The sequence below is a fragment of the Actinia tenebrosa genome, unplaced genomic scaffold (assembly GCF_029948245.1).
Source record: "Actinia tenebrosa isolate PJP-AT-01 unplaced genomic scaffold, QUT_ActTen_1.0 PGA_scaffold11__36_contigs__length_13525064, whole genome shotgun sequence".
Taxonomy (NCBI): Eukaryota; Metazoa; Cnidaria; class Anthozoa; order Actiniaria; family Actiniidae; genus Actinia; species Actinia tenebrosa.
Window position 1 is genome coordinate 4,150,600 of NW_028292571.1, and position 13,510 is coordinate 4,164,109.

The 13,510-nt window shown below is 36.9% G+C and overlaps 2 protein-coding genes across 2 annotated transcripts; both read left to right on the forward strand.

Moving 5' to 3' along the window:
• The first annotated feature begins 3,907 nt into the window (after window positions 1-3,907).
• On the forward strand, window positions 3,908-7,826 carry LOC116302963 (protein canopy 4). Its single transcript, XM_031712397.2, has 6 exons — window positions 3,908-4,140; window positions 5,034-5,160; window positions 5,696-5,790; window positions 6,437-6,561; window positions 6,675-6,792; window positions 7,446-7,826. Exons 1-6 carry the CDS (start codon window positions 3,990-3,992, stop codon window positions 7,562-7,564), a joined length of 735 nt encoding a protein of 244 aa, XP_031568257.2. The 5' UTR covers window positions 3,908-3,989; the 3' UTR covers window positions 7,565-7,826.
• A 2,373-nt stretch (window positions 7,827-10,199) lies between these two features.
• Window positions 10,200-11,207, forward strand: LOC116302942 (trace amine-associated receptor 9-like). Its single transcript, XM_031712361.2, has one exon. The coding sequence runs from the start codon at window positions 10,200-10,202 to the stop codon at window positions 11,205-11,207; it is 1,008 nt and encodes a 335-aa protein (XP_031568221.2).
• Window positions 11,208-13,510: the final 2,303 nt, after the last annotated feature.

Genomic DNA, 13,510 nt, shown 5'->3' on the forward strand with positions numbered 1-13,510 from the left:
GTGTTTGAGCTTTGGTATTTCTCCATTTCAGTGAGATCAAACCGTCAACACTATTTCAGGTTTTTATTTCCTGAATGTTCTCTGGGGCTTGAATGAGCCTTCAAAAAATAGAACAGCCTAATTAAGCCTGTATTTTTTGTTTTTAAATTAATATACAAATCTTAACTGTATGGAGTTCCTAAAAGAACAGTTTACATATCGCTAAAAATGACAGATAGAAAAGCTTTATAATTCTATAGGTGCTGTGACGTAAGCTATTTTCATTCCTATGCCTCCTATGTTTCCATGCCCTCTAGTGATTTGGTGGAAGTCAATCACAAGGCTTTTCCATAACATTGTCGGGAAATACAAAGCTATATAAGGGCACGTGTCTATGGAATGGCATGGAAACGCCTTGATTGACGTCCGCGAAAAGTTTTTTCGTCGCAACAGAAACAATCGCTAGAGCTACACGAGTAGTTGAAAATGGCTGTAAAGCGCAATTTCTTCAATGTAAAAAAAAGAATATAATAAAGAATCGTTTAAAAAATCAATTTTGTGTAGATGGAATTAGGCATTGCGCATGTGTAGATGGGATGAAAATATTCAATATAAAAAATGTACATCCCACATTGTATTCCAGTTGGAACGTCTATAAAGTTTGAGTTGTAACTCTAATTCTGGCTTGGTCATAGTGATACCTTGTGTTAGGGTTAGAACCCTAATCAGCTAGGGTTATGTGCTAGGGATCTAACCCTAACCCTAATCAAAAGTTAGGGTTAGAACCCTAACGCAAACCCTAATCAGCTAGGGTATGTGCTAGGGTTCTAACCCTAACTTTTGATTTTTGATTTTAATGTTAGATGTTAGATTTAAGATTTTTGATTTTGATTTTTGATTTTAATGATAGATTTTTGATTTTTGATTTTTGATTTTTGGTTTTGATTTTTGATTTTTGATTTTTGATTTTTGATTTTTGATTTTTAAAACTCTCTTTATTTTTGATTTTTTCTAAAGGGGGTACTTTTGATCCGACCCCTTAAGAATCTTATTAAGAATCTTGGATAGATACTAAATGTTTGTTTATAGTTGTCTAAGTTGTCTAGACTCTTGAATATATACTAAGTGTTTGTTTTAAGTTGTCTAAATGTCTAAGTGTCTAAGTGTCTAAGTGTCTAAGTGTCTAGTGTCTAAGTGTCTAGTGTCTAGTGCCTAGTGCCTAGTGCCTAGAGCCTAGAGCCTAGAGCCTAGAGCCTAGAGCCTAGAGCCTAGAGCCTAGAGCCTAGAGCCTAGAGCCTAGAGCCTAGAGCCTAGAGCCTAGAGCCTAGAGCCTAGAGCCTAGAGCCTAGAGCCTAGAGCCTAGAGCCTAGAGCCTTAGCCTCCATTATCCCCAACCAACCTCCCTGTAATCAAAAATTTCATCTACCTGTATAATACCGACTTCACTAACCATATGGGATGCTGTTTTTTTCGTTGCTCAATTTCAAACCGCACATGAGCAGTACGGAAAAATTGCGAGAAATTAAATTCCCTTGGGATTAAAAAAGCAGGAAAAGGGTCGACTACTATACGTTTAATAATATGGGATGCGAAGTTGACTGCAGCAAACTGCAAAACGCACATGCATGAGCAGTACGAAAAATTTGCGAGAAATTCAATTCCCTTGGGATTAAAAAAGCAGGTAAAGGGTCAACTATTTTATTTTTTACAATGTGGGAAGCCTCTTAACTTACAGCAAAAATATGAAACTCTCATGCGCAGTACAAAAATTTTGCGAAAAAGTAATTTCCCTTGGGATTAAAGAAGCAAGAAAAGGGTCAACTAATTTACGTTTTACGATGTGGGATGCAAGTGTTACACTTCTTTACCTACAGCAGAATAGAAATCACACATGCGTAGTTCAATAAAATGACCTGAAATTCAATTCCCTTGGGTTTAAAAGAGCAGGAAAAGGGTTAACCAATTTTCAGTTTACAATTTGGGATGCTTGTGTCTTGGCTCTTTACCTACAGCGAAATAGGAACCGCACATGTGCAGATCAATAAAATGACCTGAATTTCAATTCCACTGGGAATATAAAATCAGGAAAAGGAATCAAGTGACTTACGTTTTACAATGTGGGATTCGATATTTTTTGCTGCTGCGCGCATGCGCATTACCTTTATCAGTATCTTTATTCTTTATATTATTTCTTTATTCAGTACCTTGAAGTTTAATTGATATTTTTATTAGACACTTCCATATTACCATATAATATTTGCCATTTTATAGTCTACAATGAAAACGAAATTGAAATTCAGAGGAATAGACCTTGTTCGATCGTGGTGAAGCAATGTTTTCTCATTTCAGACCTCGTTTAATTCCCAAGATTAGCATTTCTTTGTTTAACGTTTGTGCATAAGACGACACATGAATATGGATACAACTCAAACAAATAATCTTATTCTTATGGTAATGACACGTGGCCTGCAATGGGCGGGAAAACACCACAACGAATAAGGTCTATTGTAATTAGCTAAACAATAAGCCAAAAAACTAAAATTATTTTCTACAATAGTTCATTTCCATGCTACCAAAATACTTCTCGAATTTTCTTTCTTCGACTGAATTTTTGTTGTTTTAAATTTACGAAATAACCTAACCAATATTTGACCAAAAGCAGAAATTCACTCATACCTTACTACTTCTATATCTATTTTATAAGAATTATAAAACCTATAGCTATGATTTCATTAAAATAGTTATTTGGTGTCCACAACTATCAGTATTCTTGTTATGCTTACACCAAATACTACTTGAAATCAAAGTGAAAATATGCTTTTTTCTCAAAACGCTCAAGGTTCAAACAGCTAGGTTCTTCCATGTGGGACCCAGCGAGACCCTTTCTCTAGACATTTTTATTAATTCTTTACAAAGACCAGAAATGATATAAATTTCAGCATGCTCAGGCGAAGTGACAAGAGGAAAAAGAGGAAATAGAACAAGATGAAAGAAAGTATAAAAGAAAGAAAGGAAGGAAACAGAAAAAAAGAGACCGATCCAAATAGACTGAACCACGACCTCTTGATCCTAAGTCTATTCATCACCCCACCTTCCTACGGATATGTTCGTTTTCTAGTTCTTTATATATTTAATATTTCTTGGCTTATATGGCTTGGATGTTAGAAATAATAATATTGGGTGCTCCTGTTCTTTTCTTCTTCTTATTCTTTTAGTCCTAGTTTTTTTTTTTTTTTTTTTTTTTTTTTGGTTCATCACTGGAATAATAATAATAATGATGATGATGATAATGATAATACAAAAATAAGATAATCAATTTATTAATAATTCTTTAAATTATTATAATTCTCTAATGAATTATATCAGAAATGAATCAATTACACTGATGACCATCAATTCACCCATACAACACCTAATAGGTTTTTATTTATACATAATAATATCTTTTTTCAAAATAAAAATTTTTTTAAAACGTTATAATAATTTTTTTTGTATTAATTTAATCAGCACTAAGACTTTTCTTGAAAAAATTATAGTTATCATACAAAACCTTTCATAAAATGATGCTTTAGATAATAACCTCTATTTGTTGCATGCATGTTCTACTACACTTGTGGGACCCCTTTGAACAATGCGCATGCTCCTAATGCGTGTGGAATTTTATTGCAAGTTTCTTTCAAGGTATCGTTTACGGCCTTCTGAGATGCATTCCTACATATCAACCTTACTATAAACTCTCTGATTAAAACCTTTGAGCTTTATTAATAAGACTTTAGTGTTGTCTAAGCTGTTGCAGATGTGTAAACAAAACCTTATACCATTCACATAATTATCCTTTAAACGATTACAATATTTAAATATTTGCATGTCTTTTTATGTAAAGCCAATCACAACATTACAGATTACAATACCTAGAACATTCACGTCACTACAACTTAATTCTATTATCTATAGATATAATTTCTTACGACGCAGACTTTTCGAGTACAAAGATCATTAGAATTAGTACCATGAAACTGTTGTGGATAACTTGTACTGTTCTTGGTCTGATGTTAAAAGTAAAAGCCGAAGAAAAGGAAGACAACGAAAAACCAAAAGTTAAAAACCCATATTTTACGAAGTTCCAAGGAACTGCTCACTTGAGACCGACCAAGTGTCAAGGTAGGATGTTCAAACTAGTTCAAACCATAGTTAATAAACATATTAATAAGAAATATTTCAGTTTCGTTAAGTTCAGGTTTACAATCAACCTGTACCATATAAATTTTTATAAGTCGAATTTCGTATAGGAGAATAGATAATTATACTATTAGAGAGTTTTAGATTGACTTTTTTTTCTCCCCGCAAACGGCAAACGTGAGCACGTTTTCATAGTTTTCCTGTATTTTCCTGTTCTTTACCTTTTACAAACCTTCTCACCAAGCGCAAATATTCTTTTGTTTTTCTGCTACTTGGACTTTTTTGCGATTCTTTTTCAGTAATTTAAAAGAACTTTTTACTGATCAACTGACGTTTCACGTTTGCCGTGACCGTAAATCTAAAACTTTCTATTATTAGCTATTTCTCTCCCAGAGGACTTCTTTGTTTTTCTTATTACCAAAAAATACATGTATCATTTCATATTAAATTTCCGATTCCTAACAGTATACTTCATTTAATCACAGCGGAGGCATCATAGTGTTAACTAGTTTTATTTATTTAATCAAATGTATATATAATTATTTCAATAAAGTTAGTCACCTGAAAAGCTACAGAGCTGAGACCGACGAAAAATATGGGTAGATATATTATACATCTTTCAACCCTCGATAGCTATTGATGGACTCGAGATCTTTTACCAGTTATAGTCTCACCTTTTCCGAGCATCCTCGAGCTGCAGTTTGTATCAAAAGCTTTACTTAGTGTTTGACATGAAATGTTTCCCGTGAGCCTCAGCGGTCTCATCTTCGTACATGTTGTGTGACTCACTTTATGGAAATGAGTACATCCAGCTTAAAGTCGTTATAACCAGCTCAAGTATGATTTTAATCTTAAGTTAACGAAGATGTTTATAGTTTGTAGATTGTTAGTAACAGAGGTTAACGAAAAGCTCAAAAAGACCAACTCACCTCAAGTCATTCACAAAGGATACGATGAAAACCTTGAAGAAGATAGAAGAAACAGCATTGATTACCGAACATCGTAAGTACCTAGACTCTTCCACAGTCTCTCGCTCGTCCGTTCCGTCTCCACGCTTAGAGACTGTAACGGTACAACGACCGAAAGGACTTATGGGTCCCGAAAACTTGGACCCAGCGTGCTTTGGGAACCAAAATACTCGTCCACAGTCTCTCTCGTTTCAATATTTTCAAGATGGCGGCGAAAACGAGAGAGACTGTGGACGAGTATTTAAGTCCTTTCGGTCATTGTACCGTTACAGTCTTTAAGCGTGGAGACGGAACGGACGAGCGAGAGACTGTGGAGGAGTCTACGTAAGTACCCCACGTGCCCGATGGGAGATTGGTACTAGTCAATCCCCAGATCTCGTCTCGATACTACTACTAGAGTCCTTTTCGCGATCCCTTTTGTTGCTCTGATTGTCAACAATATTACACTCCCCAAGTAATTAAGATACTTCAGATCAGTGAGAAAAATAATTGAAAAAGGATTATGGTGGGCTCAAATTATCAAGACGTTATCAGAGGAAGGGATAACTAAGTGTTTTTTTTATTCACAGAGAGGTTAGACTGATGGAGGTATTAGATGGCTTATGTAACAGAATGAAGTTGTACCAGGCGAGAGCAGGGCCAGAGTTCCCTTACATAAGAGGAGGTATTTATAAAATGACAATGATGAAGGTGGTGGTGATGATGATGACTGATGTTGATGATGTCGATGAGGATGCTGTTGATGATGATAATGATAGCAATGATGTTGATGGTGATGATGATACTGTTGTTGATGATGATAATGATAGCAATGATATGCCTATCCCAATCTGGAGGCATAATACTAACATACTAACAAATCACTCATGATTGTGAGCTGCACGGCTGCTAATAGCGCCTTAATATGCAGCCCGTATTATACTGATTATAAATGTGAAGCGCATTGAGATATTTGAAATGCGCTATATAAGAACTCACATTATTATGTTGATGTTGATGATGATACTGTTGTTGTTGATGATGGTGATGATGACGAAGATGATGTTATATGAGGATGATGATGATTATAGCAATATTGGTGATTGAATGATAGCAATGATATTAATGATGATGCTGTTGATGATGATGATGATAGCAATGATGGTGGTGATGATGACCAAGATGATGTTGAGGATGATGATGATTATGATAGCAATATTGGTGATAATGATAGCAATGATATTAATGATGAAGCTGTTGATGATGATGATTATGATGATGATGATTACTACTGGTTATCTATCAATAACTCTGTTATCTATATACTCCAGCGAAGGGTCATCTTCGTGAGGTGTTTGATGATATTGCATCAAATTCCAAAGTCAAACTTAATTTTAAGCTTCCAGACGACGTCTTGGATGACTACACTCACGAGATAACCAGGGTCAAATTTGAGGTACCAAAAAAAAAACAAATATTAGAGAACGTCCATTAGGGCTTCTCAAAATGCTTTGTGCCTGGGATTCCTGTGTTAATAAGTAGCTATAACACTATTTCTGTTCATTCTAGTGTATCCATCTATTAGAACAAGTAGAGGAACTTATCGAGGAATGGTATTTTAAACACCAACATGAAGATTTGATGACTTGGCTGTGCGCAAAAAGAGTCTTAAAAGACAAAAATAAAGGTAGATACTACCCCTCTCCTCTCGAGCATCACCACCATCCCCACCCCTCCCCTCTCTAGTATTAACAATATCCCCACCCCTCCCTATTCTAGTATCCACACTATCCCCATCCCTCCTCTCTCAAGTATTAACACCATCTGCACCCCTCCCCTCTCGAGTATCACCACCATCCCCACCACTCCTCTCTGACGTATTAACAATATCCCCACCCCTCCCTACTCTAGTATCCACACTAGCCCCAACCCTCCTCTCTCAATTATTAACACCATCTGCACCCCTCCCCTCTCAAGTATTAACACCATCTCTACCCCTCCTTACTCAAGTATCCCAGTATCTACTGGTTTTACTAAGAGTTATTGAGTTATGTCGTTTATGTTGTTGCTCCTTATCCCCCAAACCTTCAAAAAAGCGTATTGTATGTGCCCGTCAGACTTCTCCCCTCTCAAGTATCCACATCTTCATTATCCCCACCCCTCCCCAATATCCACTGGTTTTGCTAAGTGTTATTGACTTTATGTTGTTGTTCCTTCTCCCCCAAACCTTCAAAAAGCGTATTGTATGTGCCCGTCAGACTCCATGGTGGAAAATTTCTCAAAATAATATCGATTGATTGCTAAATTTGATGTACATTGTCGTTGTTTATTTGTTTACAGATTGTCTTACTGCTTCTGATGCTATGCCATCAGACTATTATTCAGTGTTTGAGTCTGAAGGATCCTCGAACGACAGGAAACCCAAAATACCAATGACTGAAAACCATGTAGAATTATAAAAAACACCTTATAAACCTCTTTCAAAATTTTCTTATGTGCGAGGCTAACAGAAAAATATAAAAAAATTGCACAACTGAATTCCAACGAAAAAAAGCGAGTGTCATTTCTTTTAACCTTTTTTATATTTATTTAACCTTTCCTGTTAGCCTTGTACATGTTAGCCTCGATGTAAACATGACAATTTTGAAAGGTTGGCAAGTGTCTCCTCCCCCTTTTATTCAGTGACAAGAACATGAAAATAAACTTGCTTCACTAATACAATGTAGAAATTGCTCTTTTGTGAAGAAGTTAATAAAGTCAAACCATTTATTATTAGGAACCCGTTTTAGGACCCGCCATGTAGATGGCACTGGTGTAGTAAGCTTGAATTTTTTCATGGTTTATAGCTGGAGGCAATTTCTTGCTAGCAAGGTGGTTTATTGGCCTTTCATCGTTAGAAAGAAAGACTCACGTGGCACATAGGATTGTGGGAATCCAAAGTCAAACTTTGAAATCTAAAAATACTTTCAGTAACGTTATTTTTATCGTTGTGTAACTAGGGAACAAATGAGAAACGATAAGGTTTATTTAAAATGGGATAAAAGATATATAGCCAGAAAATTGATAGCATTTTTCTCAACATTTTGGTTATAAAAAATGTTTTCATGCTTTCGTAAACTTTAGTGCAGCATAGTGAAAGGTGCTATCTCTACATTCATCATCCATTGATGTACTCAACAAGGTTACCATCCAGAAGACCCTCACCATAATGCTGCATGTGGGAAAGGTGCTATCTCTACATTCATCATTCATTGATGTACTCAACAAGGTTACCATCCAGAAGACCCTCACCATAATGCTGCATGTGGGAAAGGTGCTATCTCTACATTCATCATCCATTGATGTACTCAACAAGGGTACCATCCAGACGACCCTCACCATAATGCTGCATGTGGGAAAGGTGCTATCTCTACATTCATCATCCATTGACGTACTCAATAAGGTTACCATCCAGAAGACCCACACCCTAATGCTGCATGTGGGAAAGGTGCTATCTCTACATTCATCATTCATTGACGTACTCGAAAAGGCTACCATCCAGACGACCCTCACCATAATGCTGCATGTGGGAAAGGTGCTATCTCTACATTCACCATCCACTGACGTACTCGAAAAGGCTACCATCCAGACGACCCTCACCATAATGCTGCATGTGGGAAAGGTGCTATCTCTACATTCACCATCCACTGACGTACTCAACAAGGTTACCATCCAGAAGACCCTCACCATAATGCTGCATAGAGGACTAAGATGCTATCTCTACATTCACCATCCACTGACGTACTCAGGAAGGTTTCCATCCAGGAGACCCACAAACGATACCGCATAGAGGAAAGGCGCATTGAAGAGACGGGCGTATCCATGCACAATACACTTGTCTGACGTCACCTCAATGTCGAGACTAAGCAAATAAGTTTAGGATGGTGGTCTGCCCTTGTTTCTTTATTGCGCATATCCCAGATAATATGCAAGATAAACTATATATGACATTGTTATATATAGTTTAACTAGCACGACAAAATTAGCTTTATAAGAGATAAAATGCAACGTGACCCAGTACATTACATGTGATTCGGCATGAAACAAACACTATAATAGTGTTAAATATTTCATTTTCTTTTTCATAATAGTAGTTTGTTTCAATAATGTATAGTAGGAGGTGACTGATTTCAATATTTTTTTCCATTGAAAACAAAAGCGGTTTCTGCTTCAAAACGGAAGCAACAGTTCCTAAGAAAAGCTGGTTTTTTTAACCACCTTCCGCTTGAATTCATTAGTCCCTATTAATCGTTTGTTCAAATTGTGAAACAAAACATTTCATGTTGCCCATCATTGCTTTTTATTCAAACTAATAATTTCCAAAAACAAATCTTTTAGCTAATTAATTGAAGTGAATAGTATCTTTCATTCCGATTTACCTAGTAATTTTCCTTGCATTATATAAGCACATTTTGTCTCTTTTTCTCCTTTATTTTTGAAATCTTTTAACTTAATTAAAACACTATTATTTATATCCCTAATTGCTATCATAACATCTGCTCCGTTATCGTAAACAGAGCGAACTTGCACTCTTGAAAAACTGGTTCGATTTTTTAGGCCAGATATCACATATTTATAGTCTCCTTTAATTTGAGGATTTTTGTCCTGGTTCTACGGTTTTCATTTATAGCAAAACCTTACACACTAAATTCTAATTCCGTTTGGTTCAGCCCAGTCTTTTTAGAGCTCGATAAAATTGATGGATTTTGTTTTTGAATTTGGATAGTAGAATTACTTTGATTGTTGTAAGAGCACTTCAACGATCACATCAGGAAGTTCGTCAATGGTTCATTAGTTACAACAATGTTTTGCAATCAATTTGGAAGTAAATATTAAGTGTTTTTTTAATTTAGCGATTCTAGAAGCCCCCGCAAAAGAGTGTGGTATAGTTGAACAAAGAACAATTGTAAATTATGGTATATATTAAATGGATTTTCTGCATTCAAGTCATTTGATCTTCAGTATATCATGCAATTGACGGCTGTTTCCTCTTAGTTCACGTTGCCTTCGGTAGTTGGTTTGCCTCTGTATCTGTCAAAAGATATCTTCACCGCAATGGCCAATAGCACCACAAGTCCAAGTTATAACGAATGCAATTTTAGCACCGAACGTTTTGACCAACTTTCGACAAATCTTACTCAATCCTCCCGCGTAACCCTGTTGTCATTTGCTGTCCTCAATGGGCTGGCAGCTTTGCCAACATTCATGGTCAACTTGTTAGTCACGTGGACTGTGCTAGAAAGTCCACGACTTCGATCTTCTAACTACAACATCTTGGTCGCCATACTTTCTTTCAGTGACATGTTAACAGGTTTGGTGGGTCAACCTCTTTTTGTATCATTTTCTGCTTGTCATGCTTGGGACTGCGTTATCTCTTGCAAGCTTAAAGTGGCTTTCAGCGTAACGAGTGTACTCAATACTCGGTGGACTCTTGCGACTCTAGCAATTGTTTGCGTAGAGCGCTATCTCTACATTCACCATCCATTGAAGTACTCCAACAAGGTTACCATCCAAAAGTCTTTCATTACAGTGGTAGTAAGTTGGTTTACGGTAGCAGTAGGGGCGGCTGTACAAAAGATCGAGCATAAACACGCCTTCTTCGTGAGAAGACTCGTCGGTCTTACCTTTCTTCTGCCTGTCGTTGCCATCATCGTCTTCTGCTCCATAAAAATGCACCTAACCCTGCGCCGTCAGAGAAGAGCCATAGCCGTTGTGTTACCCCAAGGAGTAGCTTCGCGTCAGTCCAAAGTAAAAGAATTCAAGCGTATTGATGTCTTCCAAATTGCACTACTTATTTTTGCCTTGCAGTATTCCCCACTTGTAATATCACAAGTATTCTGGACTTTGAAAGGACCGGGCTTGGCTTCCAGTTTGAAAATAATTACATCTTCACTGACAGTTACCTGTATTTATTCGAATTCTCTAATCAATCCATTCCTATACTCTATCAGACTTAGTGATATCCGCAAAGGCGTGAGATCCAAACTACCAAGATTTAGAGCGACAGACTTGGCATCTTCAGTTGTTCGCGTAGATATAAATGCAGCAAATAGAGACGGTTGAAAAATTGAACTGAACCTCACTGAAATTTCTGGTAGAATTTGCTGGCAATAACACTCGACGTGTTCTGCAAGATGTAAAAAAAACAAACAAACAACAATGCTATATCACTGATGTAGAAGCGTAAATCTGGGAATGTCGTCCATACTGGGGCTTGCCTTCAAGCACATCAGGCATATATTAATTACAATAAAGTTAGTCACCATAAAACCTGGAAAGCTGAGATCACTGAGAATCATGGGAAACTTTTCATATCACAAAAGCATATATATATACAAAGCTTTTTTAATACAAACTTCAGCTCGATTATACTCAGAAGAGGTGAGACTGTAACCGGTAAAAGATTCGCAAGTCCATGAACAGTTATCAAGCGGTTAAACTTGTAAAATGAATCTACCCATAATCCTTGTCGGCCTCAGCTTTATAGCTTTTCAGGTGACTAACTTTATTGAAAGAAGTGTATATGTAGCTTTTTAGAAAATAGATAGGAGAGTGAGGTAGGAGAGAGTTACTGACATGCTATATGCCGTGCTCAGTCCAGGAATCGATCCAATAAAGATTCCAGAGGTGAGAGGGAAGCTAAGCAGACATTCAGGGGAAAAAGAAAGAAAATATGATCATCTGTCATAATAGATAGATTAGAATCGACAAATCGGACGTAAAAGGTTATAAAAAAATGCTGTCGCTTCTCTTAGGAATAACGTGTATTGTCCAGAGTCATGTTGCATTTTATGTACTTATTGACTGAGTTAGGTCGGGCCGTACGGGAAAATATTTGGCTCGGGGTGATGCCGTATGGACCGAGAGCCAAATATTTATATCTTATTTGGGTTTTTCCCGTAATACGGGCTGATATTTTACGAGTTGCGAATGTATTTTTCCGAGTCCCGTAATAGTCGTATAATAATTTCCCGTACGGCCCGACCTAACTCAGTCAATAAGCATTTTATCATATGACCCTCACGAAAAGAAAAATAATTATTATAAAGAAAGTCGCAGGTTTCGAGCAGGGTCGTGCGAATTCGTCACGTCATTTTCCCGAAGGTTCCCCCAAGAGCGCGCCCCCGGGCAGATACGGGTCATATGATAATATCTCTTAAGTGAGGGAAGGTACATTTTTTATTGGAGGGGGGAGGGTCGTAGCCCTCGTTTTTTCACTCAGTAAGGAATTCATCCCTCCTACTAAGTCAACATGGAAACAGCTTTAGTCAAAAGGAAAACTGAGGTTTGACTCCAAAATTAAATTTCCCACCTAATATCGATGATTATTCCCTCTGAAGCCCCACCCCTCCTTCCCGATTATAGTTTCGCTCACCGTAGTTACCGTTGCTTTGCCAGTCGCACAAGCTCAAAAAATTAGCCAGAATATCTTAGAATTTAAAACTTTTATCCCGGAAAACTGCTCATAAATGGTTTCTATTGTTTACGCGTTTTTCACATCAAATCCTAGAAGATTCGCTGTTGTTATATTGATCAAAACTGCGGTTTCAAGTCTATGAGAACTGCGTCTCGCGTCGACTTCACACCTTGCGCATTTGCTTCTAGTGCTATAAATACTGTATGCGTGATAGCCAAGCTGTTTTTTAGATCTAGTGATGTCTTTAAAATTTTTTTAAATCGTATAGACCGTTTTCTCAAGGTTGCGTGCGCATCCAAATTTAAGGAACTTGACGGGCCACGATACCAGAACACGAACTTTATGATGAGTATTTATACAAACTTTTTTCGATAAGAATTCAAAAAATCGATTATTCTCGTCTTTAAATATATAACTGGCTTCTCAATTTTACTGAATTTCCGTTTTTCAGTTTTGTGGCCCGTCAAGTTCGATGCCCACGCAACCTTGAGAAAACGGTCTAATTGCCTGTCGCTAAATATTAAAACAATTGAGTTAGCATATTCAAGGTATCAGGGTACCCCAAATGCTCAAAAGTATCGATTTTTACATTTTTACATTTTGCGATAAAATATATAATATTCTTCGATTTTCCCCCCCAAAATTTTTGATAGTGATTTTTAATAGCGAGTAATAAAAAATATACGGTTTGTGTCAACAAAGGCGCTTCCGTTCAGCCAGAAACATTTTTGCATTTTTCTCGGAAATGATTTTACGTTCAGTTACCCGTACATTTTGAGTCCGATGTCAAAGGGAATTTGACCGATTTAACTGAAATTTTGAGGAAGTCATCTTGGATAGTTGTTCTTCAAAAGTGTGTCTCCGATTATTTATTTTTTGCTTATTTCGAAAGTTATCGTGGATTTTGGCTTGCATACCGGTAATATAGCAGCGTCATAACTTTAAGAGC

What these genes read in the sequence shown, in the direction of transcription:
- LOC116302963 (XM_031712397.2), top strand. Translation starts at nt 3,990, where the DNA reads ATGAAACTGTTGTGGATAACTTGTACTGTTCTTGGTCTGATGTTAAAA. An exon ending in GTTCCCTTACATAAGAGGAG is followed by an intron (nt 5,791 to 6,436) that starts GTATTTATAAAA and finishes TATATACTCCAG; the next exon opens with CGAAGGGTCATCTTCGTGAG. An exon ending in TAACCAGGGTCAAATTTGAG is followed by an intron (nt 6,562 to 6,674) that starts GTACCAAAAAAA and finishes TGTTCATTCTAG; the next exon opens with TGTATCCATCTATTAGAACA.
- LOC116302942 (XM_031712361.2), top strand. Translation starts at nt 10,200, where the DNA reads ATGGCCAATAGCACCACAAGTCCAAGTTATAACGAATGCAATTTTAGC.